The 14,619-nt window shown below is 36.8% G+C and overlaps 1 protein-coding gene across 2 annotated transcripts in view; it reads right to left on the bottom strand.

Moving 5' to 3' along the window:
* The window catches only part of LOC128641834 (tapasin-related protein-like), a 55,901-nt gene that overhangs the window by 20,311 nt on the left and 20,971 nt on the right, over positions 1–14,619 (bottom strand). Inside the window, exon 4 of one of the 2 annotated variants that reach the window (XM_053694384.1) lies at positions 11,179–11,277. The exons of the other annotated variant lie outside the window; for it this stretch is intronic. Coding sequence (XP_053550359.1) covers positions 11,179–11,277 — 99 coding nt within the window. The remainder of the gene's footprint in view (positions 1–11,178; positions 11,278–14,619) is intronic. 2 annotated transcript variants of the gene reach the window in all.

Genomic DNA, 14,619 nt, shown 5'->3' with positions numbered 1-14,619 from the left:
TTTATCAAAGGGCTTGCGGACCTGATCCGACACTGTGGATCAGGTCCTCAAGACCTCGCTAAATGCGGAGAGCAATACGCTCTTCGCATTTAACATTGCACCAGCAGCTCACAAGAGCTGCTGGTGCAACACCGCCCCCTGCTGACTTGCGGCCAATCGGCCACCAGCAGGGAGGTGTCAATCAACCCGATCGTATTCGATCGGGTTGATTTCCGGCGATTCCTGTCCGCCTGCTCAGAGCAGGCGGACAGGGTTATGGAGCAGCGGTCTTTGTGACCGCTGCTTCATAAGTTGTGTTTCTGGCGAGTCTGAAGACTCGCCAGCAACACGGCCCTTCAAGCTCTGTACGGAGCTTGATAAATGGCCCCGGGTTTTTTTTTTTTTTTGCCTTAAAGGCACAGTACCGTTTTTTATATTCTGCTTTTTCACATTTATTAAAGTGTTTTCCAAGCTTGCTGGTCTCATTACTAGTCTGTTAAACATGTCTGACATAGAGGAAACTCCTTGTTCATTATGTTTAGAAGCCATTGTGGAACCCCCTCTTAGAATGTGTACCAAATGCACTGATCTTACTATAAATTTTAAAGACCATATTCTGGCTTTAAAGGATTTATCACCAGAGGAATTTGACATGGGGGACGTTATGCCGACTAACTCTCCCCACGTGTCAGAACCTATAACTCCCGCTCAGGGGACGCCAAGTACATCTAGCGCGCCCATAGCGTATACTTTACAAGACATGGCGGCAGTTATGAATCATACCCTTACAGAGGTATTGTCCAAACTGCCAGGGTTACAAGGAAAGCGAGACAGCTCTGGGGCTAGAACAAATACAGAGCTCTCTGACGCTTTAGTAGCTATGTCTGATATACCCTCACAATGTGCAGAAGCCGAAGCAGGAGAGCTTCTATCTGTGGGTGATTTTTCTGATTCAGGGAAGACAATTCAACCTGATTCTGATATGTCTACATTTAAATTTAAGCTTGAACACCTCCGCATGTTGCTCAGGGAGGTTTTAGCAACTCTGGATGACTGTGACACCATTGTAATCCCAGATAAATTGTGTAAATTGGATAAATATTATGCAGTGCCTGTTTACACTGATGTTTTTCCAATCCCTAAGAGGTTTTCAGAAATTATTACTAAGGAATGGCATAGACCAGGTGTACCGTTCTCTCCCCCTCCTGTTTTTAAAAAGATGTTTCCTATAGATGCCGCTACACGGGACTTGTGGCAAACGGTCCCTAAGGTGGAGGGAGCAGTCTCTACCCTAGCGAAGCATACAACTATCCCTGTCGAGGACAGTTGTGCTTTTCTAGATACAATGGACAAAAAATTAGAGGGTTACCTTAAGAAAATTTTTATTCAACAAGGTTTTATTCTCCAGCCCCTTGCATGCATTGCCCCAGTCACTGCTGCTGCGGCCTTCTGGTTTGAGTCTCTAGAAGAGGCTCTACAGGTAGAAACCCCGTTGGATGATATCCTTGACAAGCTTAAAGCTTTTAAGCTAGCCAATTCATTTGTTTCTGACGCCGTTGTTAATTTAACCAAACTAATGGCTAAAAACTCAGGTTTTGCTATTCAGGCGCGTAGGGCGCTATGGCTCAAATCCTGGTCAGCTGACGTTACTTCAAAGTCTAAGCTTCTCAACATTCCCTTCAAGGGGCAGACCCTATTCGGGCCTGGACTGAAGGAGATCATTTCTAATATTACTGGAGGAAAAGGTCACGCCATTCCTCAAGATAGGTCCAACAAATTAAGGACCAAACAGACTAATTTTCGTTCCTTTCAAAACTTCAAGAGTGGTGCAGCTTCAACTACCTCTAACACAAATCAAGATGGAAATGTTGCCCAGTCCAAGCCGGTCTGGAGACATAACCAGGCTTGGAACAAAGGAAAGCAGGCCAAAAAACCTGCTGCCTCTAAAACAGCATGAAGGATCAGCCCCCGATCTGGAAACGGATCTAGGAGGGGGCAGACTTTCTCTCTTCGCCCAGGCTTGGGCAAGAGATGTCCAGGATCCCTGGGCGTTAGAAATTGTGTCCCAGGGATATCTTCTGGATTTCAAAGCTTCTTCCCCAAAAGGGAGATTTCATCTCTCACAATTATCTGCAAACCAGATAAAGAGAGAGGCATTATTACATTGTGTTCAAGACCTCCTAGTTATGGGAGTGATCCACCCAGTTCCAAAGGAGGAACAGGGGCAAGGCTTCTATTCAAATCTGTTTGTGGTTCCCAAGAAAGAGGGAACTTTCAGACCAATCTTAGATCTCAAGATCCTAAACAAATTTCTCAGGGTCCCATCCTTCAAGATGGAGACTATTCGAACCATCCTACCTTTGATCCAGGAGGGTCAATATATGACTACCATGGACTTAAAGGATGCTTATCTTCACATTCCGATACACAGAGATCATCATCGGTTTCTCAGGTTCGCCTTCCTAGACAGGCATTACCAGTTTGTGGCTCTTCCCTTTGGGTTAGCTACGGCACCAAGAATCTTTACGAAAGTTCTAGGGTCACTCCTAGCAGTCCTAAGGCCGCATGGTATATCAGTAGCCCCTTACCTAGATGACATTCTGATACAGGCGTCAAATTTTCAAATTGCCAGGTCCCATACGGACATTGTTCTGGCATTTCTGAGGTCTCATGGGTGGAAGGTGAATGAAGAAAAGAGTTCTCTATCCCCTCTCACAAGAGTTTCCTTCCTAGGAACTCTGATTGATTCTGTAGAAATGAAGATTTACCTGACAGAGGCCAGGTTGTCAAAACTTCTAAATTTCAGCCGTGTTCTTTATTCTACTTCTCGCCCTTCAGTGGCTCAGTGTATGGAAGTAATCGGCTTAATGGTAGCGGCAATGGACATAGTGCCATTTGCCTGCCTACATCTCAGACCGCTGCAACTTTGCATGCTCAGTCAGTGGAATGGGGATTACACAGATTTGTCCCCTCTACTAAATCTGGATCAAGAGACCAGGGATTCTCTTCTCTGGTGGCTATTTCGGGTCCATCTGTACAAGGGTATGACCTTCCGCAGGCCAGATTGGACAATAGTAACGACAGATGCCAGCCTTCTGGGCTGGGGTGCAGTCTGGAACTCCCTGAAGGCTCAGGGCTCATGGACTCAGGAGGAGGCACTCCTTCCGATAAACATTCTGGAACTAAGAGCGATATTCAATGCTCTTCAAGTTTGGCCTCAGCTTGCTGCGGTCAGGTTCATCAGATTTCAGTCGGACAATATCACGACTGTAGCCTACATCAACCATCAAGGGGGAACAAGGAGTTCCCTAGCAATGATGGAGGTTTCAAAAATAATTCTATGGGCAGAGGTTCACTCTTGCCATCTATCAGCTATCCATATCCCAGGAGTAGAGAACTGGGAGGCAGATTTTCATCCGGGGGAGTGGGAACTCCATCTGGAGGTATTTGCACAGTTGATTCAACTTTGGGGCAAACCAGAACTGGATCTCATGACGTCTCATCAGAACGCCAAGCTTCCTTGTTACGGATCCAGGTCCAGGGATCCCAAGGCAGCGCTGATAGATGCTCTAGCAGCGCCTTGGTCTTTCAACCTGGCTTATGTGTTTCCACCGTTTCCTCTGCTCCCTCATCTGATTGCCAAGATCAAGCAGGAGAGAGCTTCAGTGATTTTGATAGCACCTGCGTGGCTACGCAGAACTTGGTATGCAGATCTGGTGGACATGTCATCTCTTCCACCATGGACTCTGCCGCTGAGGCAGGACCTTCTACTTCAGGGTCCGTTCAACCATCCAAATCTAATTTCTCTGCGTCTGACTGCTTGGAGATTGAACGCTTGATTTTATCAAAGTGTGGTTTCTCTGATTCGGTCATTGACACCTTAATCCAGATGTTCAGGCGTTTTGTCAGGCTTTAGTTAGAATCAAGCCTGTGTTTAAACCTGTTGCTCCGCCATGGAGTTTAAATTTAGTTCTTAAGGTTCTGCAAGGGGTTCCGTTTGAACCTTTGCATTCCATAGATATTAAACTTTTGTCTTGGAGATAAGGTAGTGTTACGTACCAAAGTTAAGGGGAATTGTGTGAGAGAAACAATGCGCTAGATAAGATCTTGGCTACACATAAAAAACAGGCAATCCCTAAGCCTGAAAACAATCAAGAGTACAAAAGATGGGTATATATGTGAGCGCCAATATGTGTAAAACACAAAAGGCAATAGATCTTTTTAATATTGGCTTCTATATTAATATCTTTATTATTATCCTTTGGTTTTATTTCGGTTGGTTTTAAAAAGAGAACAGTCCACTAAGTACTGGTAATATGAATTATATAATATAAGAAATATATGAAATACAGAATGTAAATAATCATTAATTTTATTGTTAAAATTTAATTAAACTATTAATTCATGGAGATAAAAGTGTATAGAACAGACAATAAATATACAAAAGCAATAATACTAGTGATACACCTCCCTATTGGTACCAATCTTATAGTTAAGCTAGTTAATTATACTTGTGAATAAAATATATATATAAACAGTCTAAAAGAATATATGCACTAAAAGATCTTATTTAAAAAAGGAACCTTAAACAATTATCCTGAGTTTAAAAGTTATAACAATTGGTATGCTTACAATCTGACTTAAGCATATACAAAAATGTCCTTTTTGTTTGAAAAAATGATCCACTCCTGTTTAGATTTAAATATGATTGAGCAGTATAATCCACAATAAGCCAGCATGTGAAAGTAAAAAAAGTATTAAAAGCTCCAGTTGTCCGTATGGGAGACTTTCAACAAAGTGACATTTCAGTCTTATAACTCCAAAAGCTGCACTTATATTTGAAAAACGGTTTCAAAGTTGAAACTGGTACCTTGTTTAGATCCGCTTCCAATGCTCGTTAGTTTAGGGGAGACGCCAAACACAAAGTCCCGTGTCGATCCTTAGACACGCCCACAAGTGCGGGAAATGACGTCGGCGGTTTAGTTCCGGACTTTCTTGGTAGCGTCCTTAGCAACGTCTCTGTTGCTGTATCCTCAGTGTATCCTCAGTGTATCATCCATAATGGTAACGCGTTTCAGCTCCTTGGAGCCTTTGTCAAACCATACCGGATGATACTGATGGGGTCCTTTTATATCATTAGTGCCAATACTGATTAATTGTTAATTAGGACATTTATACATTTTATGCTTTCTAAACAGTATCCATTGTGTTCATGATATCAGGCTTTTTATGCACAATGTAATGTTTATAATTAGTTAACTTTCCTAAAATATTGTATTTTTTAAAAAAATTTTAAAGAACGAAAAAGAATAGAAGAGAAGAATAAATACTAAAGAAAATATAAGCTTATAAGAATAAGAGGCTTATAGATATAAGTTCTCAAAAAAAGAGCATAGTTTTGGATGAATCAATAATTTAATAATTTAATTATTTATTAATAACCACCAACTTGTTAAAAATAATAAATGTGAGATCTGAATATTAGAAGCAAAGGAACAAAGATTAGGTCAAAGAAAAAGAAATTACTCAGGAGGAGAGGAAAACGGGGAAGAGGCCTACAGAAAGCCAACAGACAAAAGAAAGAAGTGAGTAACAATAAGGAAAATGGTATTTATAATTTGAGTAACTATATTCTAAAAGATGAAGAAAAAGATGTTCTACTAAAAGGCCTTTCTTTTGCCCCCACTGCAAAAATTAATAAATTTAATACATACATAGACGCAAATAAATTTATCAGAACTTTAACTTTGAAGAGATATTTTGCAAAAAATGCCCTAGAGAGGGAAGTACAACAACCCAGAAAAATTATACCTAATACCAATGGTTTTATACATTCCGGTTTGAAGAATAAATCGTCCTTTTACCCCAAACATGAAAAGGGGTCAGTATTAGAGACTTTTGAGAAATTAATTATAAATGATATAAAAAATATACCAGAAAAGAAAATCAATAAAGTAAAATACAATTTGTCAAAGAAACAAGAAAACTTAATTAAAGAACTAGAAAACAATAACGAAATAATTTTTAAAAATGCAGATAAGGGTGGCGGGATCGTAATTTTAGATAAAATACACTACATGAGAATATGTGACAACTTACTCAAAGATGAAAATACCTATAAAAAGAGTAAAATCAACCCCACTACGTTTTATACTTGGGAACTAAAATCACTATTAAATAAATATAAAACTTTAGAAGTGATAAATGAAAAAGAACATGATTACCTTTTTAAAAAAACACCAAGAATTCCTGTGTTCTATATCTTACCTAAGATACATAAGTCCCTTACGGACCCACCAGGCAGGCCAATAATATCCGGCATAGATTCTGTGACTGCCAACCTATCACAATATGTGGATAGATATCTGCAAAAATATGTAGTATCTCTTGATTCATATTTAAAAGACTCAACAGAAGTAATTAAACTTTTGGAAGATATAACATGGACAGAGGACATGTGGTTAGTTAGTTGCGACATAACATCACTCTATACTATAATTGAACACTCAAAAGGCTTAGAGGCGGTAAAACACTTCTTAAATAATGACTCCACAATGAAAAAAGAACAGGGAGATTTTATTTTAGATAGCATAGATTTTATTTTAAACCACAATTATTTTCAATTTGATGATTCATATTATTTACAAATTTGTGGGACTGCTATGGGGACTAGGTTCGCACCCAGTTACGCAAACCTTTTTATGGGTTTATGGGAACAACAATTTTTAGCCACCCAGGAACTGGGTGCGAGCCTAGTCCTCTTTAAAAGATACATAGATGATGTAATCATCATTTGGAAAGGGACATCAGAATCTTTAGAAAATTTCTTTATTAATATGAACAACAATAATCATAACATCAGATTTACTAAAGAAATGAGTAAGGAATATTTAAATTTTTTAGACTTACAAATTTATATAGAGGAGGGAAAACTGAATACAAGAACATATTTTAAACCGGTTGACAGCAACAACTTTATACACTCAACTAGCTGTCACCACTATTTATGGAAAAATAATATACCTAAAGGCCAAATGATGAGGGTTAGAAAAAATTGCAATAAGAAGGATGACTACCTAACTCAGTCACTCATTCTGAAAGAAAAATGTATTGAAAGAGGGTACAAAGATAATGTTGTAGAAGAGATAAGACAAGATATAGAAAATATAGATAGGAGATCCCTATTAATAAAGAAACAAAAAGAACCAGATAATGTACAAACCAACACAATCAAAATACCATTTGTCACAGAATATAATGCCAATTATAAAATAACAGAGCAAATTATGAAAAAACACTGGCATATTTTGAAACAAGACAAAATACTAGGACCTCTAATTAATGAAAGACCCCATTTTGTTTATAGAAGAGCAAACAACCTGAAAAATAAGCTAGCCCCCACTATCATAAAGAAAAAACGAAACAATGATAGAGACCTAAAAGGAAACGAAATAAAAGGCTTTTTTCCCTGTTTTATCTGCAAATCCTGCAGACACTCACAGAAAAGAAAGACAGTTGTTTCCAACACAAACAAAAAGGAATTTAAAATCAACGATTGTATTAGATGTACAGATAGTAATACGGTGTATGTAATTCAATGTAAATGTGGCCAACAATACGTAGGAGAGTCGGAAAGACCCCTACGGGAAAGAATTAGAAAACACATTCTATCTATCGAAAACATGGATAAAGAAAGAAATAAAGATTTACCGGTTCCTAAACACTTTAAACAATGTAATGGAGGGAATCTAAAATGTTTCCAATATATGGGGGTAGCCAAACTGCCTAAACAAACAAGAGGAGGGGATTTACATAATAAACTTTTGCAGTTAGAAAGTAAATGGATTTTTAATCTGGATACACTATACCCTCAGGGTCTTAATTTAGAAATTGAACTAGGGAGCTTTTTTAAATAAAACATTTTTTAAATAAAACATAAAAAAAGATTTTGTATGCAATAACCCCTAAAAAAACACTAAATTTATATAATAACAGAGTATATATCGCCTTAATATAGACTTGTTCTTTTATATGTATTTTAAATGTTTTAATCTATTAAACATTTTAAATCTATTAAATATCCTGATTCCCTAAATTCCTTTATTTATACATCGTCTCAAACTCTTATAAAAAGTCACAATTATGACATCACCTTTTATTAGTCCATTATGTACGGTAATATGTTTTTTATATATATCAACCACTATTAAAAGTTTATTAATATTATTAATATTATTAATAATATACCAAGAATGTGTCATTTTTAGATCAGATCTCACATTTATTATTTTTAACAAGTTGGTGGTTATTAATAAATAATTAAATTATTAAATTATTGATTCATCCAAAACTATGCTCTTTTTTTGAGAACTTATATCTATAAGCCTCTTATTCTTATAAGCTTATATTTTCTTTAGTATTTATTCTTCTCTTCTATTCTTTTTCGTTCTTTAAAATTTTTTTAAAAAATACAATATTTTAGGAAAGTTAACTAATTATAAACATTACATTGTGCATAAAAAGCCTGATATCATGAACACAATGGATACTGTTTAGAAAGCATAAAATGTATAAATGTCCTAATTAACAATTAATCAGTATTGGCACTAATGATATAAAAGGACCCCATCAGTATCATCCGGTATGGTTTGACAAAGGCTCCAAGGAGCTGAAACGCGTTACCATTACGGATGATACACTGAGGATACACTGAGGATACAGCAACAGAGACGTTGCTAAGGACGCTACCAAGAAAGTCCGGAACTAAACCGCCGACGTCATTTCCCGCACTTGTGGGCGTGTCTAAGGATCGACACGGGACTTTGTGTTTGGCGTCTCCCCTAAACTAACGAGCATTGGAAGCGGATCTAAACAAGGTACCAGTTTCAACTTTGAAACCGTTTTTCAAATATAAGTGCAGCTTTTGGAGTTATAAGACTGAAATGTCACTTTGTTGAAAGTCTCCCATACGGACAACTGGAGCTTTTAATACTTTTTTTACTTTCACATGCTGGCTTATTGTGGATTATACTGCTCAATCATATTTAAATCTAAACAGGAGTGGATCATTTTTTCAAACAAAAAGGACATTTTTGTATATGCTTAAGTCAGATTGTAAGCATACCAATTGTTATAACTTTTAAACTCAGGATAATTGTTTAAGGTTCCTTTTTTAAATAAGATCTTTTAGTGCATATATTCTTTTAGACTGTTTATATATATATTTTATTCACAAGTATAATTAACTAGCTTAACTATAAGATTGGTACCAATAGGGAGGTGTATCACTAGTATTATTGCTTTTGTATATTTATTGTCTGTTCTATACACTTTTATCTCCATGAATTAATAGTTTAATTAAATTTTAACAATAAAATTAATGATTATTTACATTCTGTATTTCATATATTTCTTATATTATATAATTCATATTACCAGTACTTAGTGGACTGTTCTCTTTTTAAAACCAACCGAAATAAAACCAAAGGATAATAATAAAGATATTAATATAGAAGCCAATATTAAAAAGATCTATTGCCTTTTGTGTTTTACACATATTGGCGCTCACATATATACCCATCTTTTGTACTCTTGAGTGTTACGTACCAAACCTGGTTTTCTTCCTAAGGTGGTATCTAATAAAAATATCAATCAGGAGATTGTTGTTCCTTCACTATGTCCTAATCCTTCTTCAAAGAAGGAACGTCTATTACACAATCTTGATGTGGTTCGTGCTTTAAAATTTTATTTACAAGCTACGAAGGATTTTCGTCAAACATCTGCTTTGTTTGTGGTCTACTCTGGACAGAGGAGAGGCCAAAAGGCTTCGGCAACTTCTCTTTCCTTTTGGCTAAGAAATATAATCCGCTTAGCTTATGAGACTGCTGGCCAGCAGCCTCCTGAAAGAATTACAGCTCATTCCACTAGAGCGGTAGCTTCCACATGGGCTTTTAAGAATGAGGCTTCTGTTAAACAGATTTGTAAGGCGGCGACTTGGTCTTCACTTCATACTTTTTCTAAATTCTACAAATTTGATACTTTTGCTTCTTCGGAGGCTATTTTTGGGAGAAAGGTCTTACAGGCAGTGGTGCCTTCTGTTTAAGCTCCTTCCTTGTCCCTCCCTTCATCTGTGTCCTATAGCTTTGGTATTGTTATCCCTCAAGTAATGGATGAATCCGTGGACTGGATACACCTTACAAGAGAAAACAAAATTTATGCTTACCTGATAAATTTATTTCTCTTGTGGTGTATCCAGTCCACGGCCCGCCCTGTCATTTTAAGGCAGGTGTTTTTTATTTTTAAACTACAGTCACCACTGCACCCTATAGTTTCTCCTTTCTCTTGCTTGTCTTCGGTCGAATGACTGGAGGTGGCAGTTAGGGGAGGAGCTATATAGACAGCTCTGCTGTAGGTGTCCTCTTGCAGCTTCCTGTTGGGAAGGAGAATATCCCACAAGTAATGGATGAATCCATGGACTGGATACACCACAAGAGAAATACATTTATCAGGTAAGCATAAATTTTGTTTTTAAGACATTTATACTCTGTGCTTGGGTGTGGATGTACATTGCCCCACTTCACTGCTGTTCCTTTCCAATAAGCCACACCCTGAATAAAGTAGTCATTTCCAAATCCCTTAGCCTCTCCCAGACCGCCCACTTCTGTCTATGAAACATCCAAAAACTCTGCCTACACCTGCCCAGACTCTGCCCACTCAATCTCATATGTGGTCATGAGCCTCCCTGACTTAGTTAAAGGGACATGAAACCCAAATTTTTTTCTTTCATTATTCAGATAGATGATGCAATTTTAAACAACTTTCCAATTTACTTCTATTGTCTAATTTGCTTAATGCTCTTGATAACCATTGTTGATTGGTGGCTGCACATAGATGCCTCATGTGATTGGCTTACCCATGTGCATTGCTATTTCTTCAACATAGGAATAATGAAGCTAATTAGATAATAGACGTAAATTGGAATGTTGTTTAGTATTGTATTCTCTATCTGAATCATGAAAAAAATAATTGGGTTTTATGTCCTTTTAAGATTATTATGATCCTAGCAAAGCCCCTCAATAATAAGCTTCAAAATATTATCTCATCATAACTTCATAGTGAGAACATAATATAGTTATATATTCATTGCAAAAAAAATTTGAAATATTAAACCTAATAATAAATGTAATTCAAGCTGTTTACCTCTTGTCCTGAATATTCTCATCAAAAACACACTGACAATAAAGATGACAATGACCACAGACACAGATATTGAAATTGTTATCAATAATGTTTTCGATGCTGTAAAAAAAAAGAAATTCACAAATAATAAAACAGACAATAATCTTTGTATAATGTGTGTTATATGCCATAGCAATTACATCTCATCTTTGCTTGCTCTATTAACCATTTGGCTGGTAAGCCCTTTCCCACCCGGGTGCTAAGCTGGTTTTGAGCTTTTTTTTAATGTTTACGTTTTTTAAAATATATTTATTTTTAACTTTTTTTCCTGATTCCCAAGACTTATATAGTTAAAAAGATTAGGCGATTACCTTTCTAACGGTGGGTCTTGGGGGTCTGTAGCGGATTAGATGCCTGAGATACAGGCTTCTAAGCAGCATGCCCCCATCTCCCTATACTTGTGCATTGTCAACTTTAAATAAGGTTGCGTGGTGACGTCGTCACGTCATTGGGCGGGACATCACCGCACAAAACCTGAAGCCCCGGTGATGCTTTTCACTATACAGGCCAGATCGCTGGGGTGGGAGTCAGTGGGAGCCCCCAGATTGCCCTCAAGGTGGGTATGTGCTAGCGACGGCTCTGAGCCATCGTCAGCACCTGACTGAGACAATTTACTACGGCTCAGATTGCTGATAATTCATGACAACCCTGGATTTCCATTTGATGATAATCAGGGGGTGTATTATAATCTATTTCTACCATACTTGATCCTTTGCCAGGGGTAAAAAAAGAATATTAATTTTATTTAACACCTTTTAATACTCCTAAATATTATGTTTAAAGGGACAGTAGATGCCACTAAATACGTACATTTCAGTACATATGTATGTATATTGTTCATCTACTTTAAGTTTATTTTAAGAAGACTTTTAAAATAGTAGTTTAGCTTCCATTGGGTGAGTGATAACTTACTGTGCCATCCTAAGATCAATCTTGTTTTTAATTACTTTAAAGATGCGCAGTACCTCCCATCCCATAAAACGTAAGTACATTACACACTTGTGTCCTGCTTTTGTTAAAGGAATAGTCTAGTAAGAATTAAACTTTCATGATTTAGATAAATTAGCAATTTTAAGCAACTTTCTAATTTACTCCTATTATCATTTTTTCTTTGTTCTCTTGGTATCTTTATTTGAAAAAGCAGGAATGTAAGCATAGGAGCCGGCCCATTTTTGGTTGGGCACCTGGGTAGTGCTTGTTAATTGGTGTCTAAATGTAGCCACTAATAAGCAAGTGCTACCCAGGTCTGAACCAAAAATGGTCCGGCTAAGCTTACATTCAAATAAAGATACCAAGAGAACAAAGAAAAATTGATAATAGGTGTAAATTAGAAAGTTGATTTAAATTGCTGTTCTATCAGAATCATTAAAGTTTAATTTTGACTTGACTATCCCTTTAATCTTATTTATGAATAAAACTGTATTTAAATAACATAACTAGCTTTTGCCTTATCGTTTAGCATGCACACATGTTTAATTCATTTACATATATCTGCAAGCAGTGTTACGTATATCAGCTCTCCCTTTATAAACCTACATGTAGGCTGACAATTGTGTTTGCTTATTTAGGTCAATTCCACTTTTTTACAGACAAAAATCACAGCACCAAAGTCATACAAATTGAGGCTGTAATATATTAAAGGAATATTTAATATAACATTAAAATGTTTCTTTTATGATTCACACAGAGCAGGTAATTTTAAACAACTTTCCAATTTACTTCTATTATCTAATTTGCTTCATTCTCTTGCTATCTTTTGTTGAAAACAATGCATATGTAGACTCAGGAGCAGCAACGCATTAGTCTGGGAGCTAGGTGCTGATTGGTGGCTGCACATATTCACTTATTTGATGTGTTCAGCTAGACCTACCAGTAGTGCATTGCTGCTCCATCAACAAAGGATAACCTTCCTTGCTTTGCTTTTGCTATGGAACTATAATTCATATTGGCTTCAGTATACCATGTGCTTTGATATCTTTCTACGAATGCATATCTGACAAGTGACTTTGGGCCACACAGTTTCATTTGCTCTGCTTTGCATCGGATCATCTATGTATACAGTCTAATACGAGTTTCAGAGGAACTTGATTTGTGCCTTAAGGACATATACATATTCTATGCTGATTGCTATGTTGATTATTATGTATGTTCATCTATTTATGTTATCCTGTGCCTTATTTTTCGTTCCTCGTTATTAATGTGATTTTACAAGTCATAGTCTAGACTTAGAGGTATTGAGCTCATTTATACCGGTTTAATGTACATGGCCATTGTTTTTCCTCAGTTTTCTAGGATTACTCATATATGCTTTGATGTTTATGACACTTATATCTATAAGTTTTTTACTTTAATTGATTATGATTCAATAAATGCTTTGTTTTCTCTTGAATCTGACCTGGCGGCTCCCTGTTGTTTTTCATAGCAATTTATATACTGTTTATTTGTGTTTTATTAGTCTGTGCTGGATTAACCCATCTTTAAATTTTTCTTATTTATAATATATTTATTCCTTGTGGGTTCCGTGCACTGGATCACCTGCCAGTACTTGATAAGTCAGGTGATCTATTACTAAACACTGTATATCCTTTTTTTAGAGCGGGTACTACTTTTTCTTATATATATATATATAACATAATCATACATAAGAATTATACAATTATTACCAGAGAGCTGTACCATTTATTCAGCTACAACTAAGATATTCACTGATAATGCTCAGATAATAAGGCATACTTTTCTAGATAGCATTCATTGTAAATATATGATTCCTCAATTAAAGTGAAGGTCAATTTTGATGAATAAGTGCCTGGATTTTAATAATCCTATTGAAAACAAGGGCACTTTAATTCATAAAAATTGACATTTCAAGCATTATCTTCAAAAACTTACCTTTTAATCCTGATAGCGGCTCTATCGATTCCCCCGGCCGTTGGAAGCCTCTGTTTACGTCAGAAATTATGAATCCGGCTTTCTACAATCACAGCGTTCCCCCCAGGGGGGTCATGGCCTGAGGGAACGCCGTGATTGGATGAAGCCAGATTCGTCATTTTGGACCTGCAAAGAGGGCTTGCGACGGGCGGAGGAAGCACTGCAGGGGCTCTCAGGATTAAAAGGTAAGTTTTTTAAGAAATCACTTGAAATGACAATTTTGATGAATTAAAGTGCCCTTGTTTTTAATAGGATTATTAAAAAACGGGCACTAATTCGTCACAATTGACCTTCGCTTTAAGGTTTGACCTCACTATCACTGGTAACAAATTAGAATATGTTCTGCTTCATGACCTGTCTGCCTGCTCTGAGGGCTGTCAGCATTTATGGATGTGCAGCGGACATGATCCACAATATCGGATCATGTCCACTCACACAATCTTAAATATGCCCCTATATGTATACTGTAATTGT

The sequence above is a fragment of the Bombina bombina genome, chromosome 11 (genome assembly GCF_027579735.1).
Source record: "Bombina bombina isolate aBomBom1 chromosome 11, aBomBom1.pri, whole genome shotgun sequence".
Lineage (NCBI taxonomy): Eukaryota > Metazoa > Chordata > Amphibia > Anura > Bombinatoridae > Bombina > Bombina bombina.
This window is presented reverse-complemented; position numbering and strand designations above follow the sequence as displayed.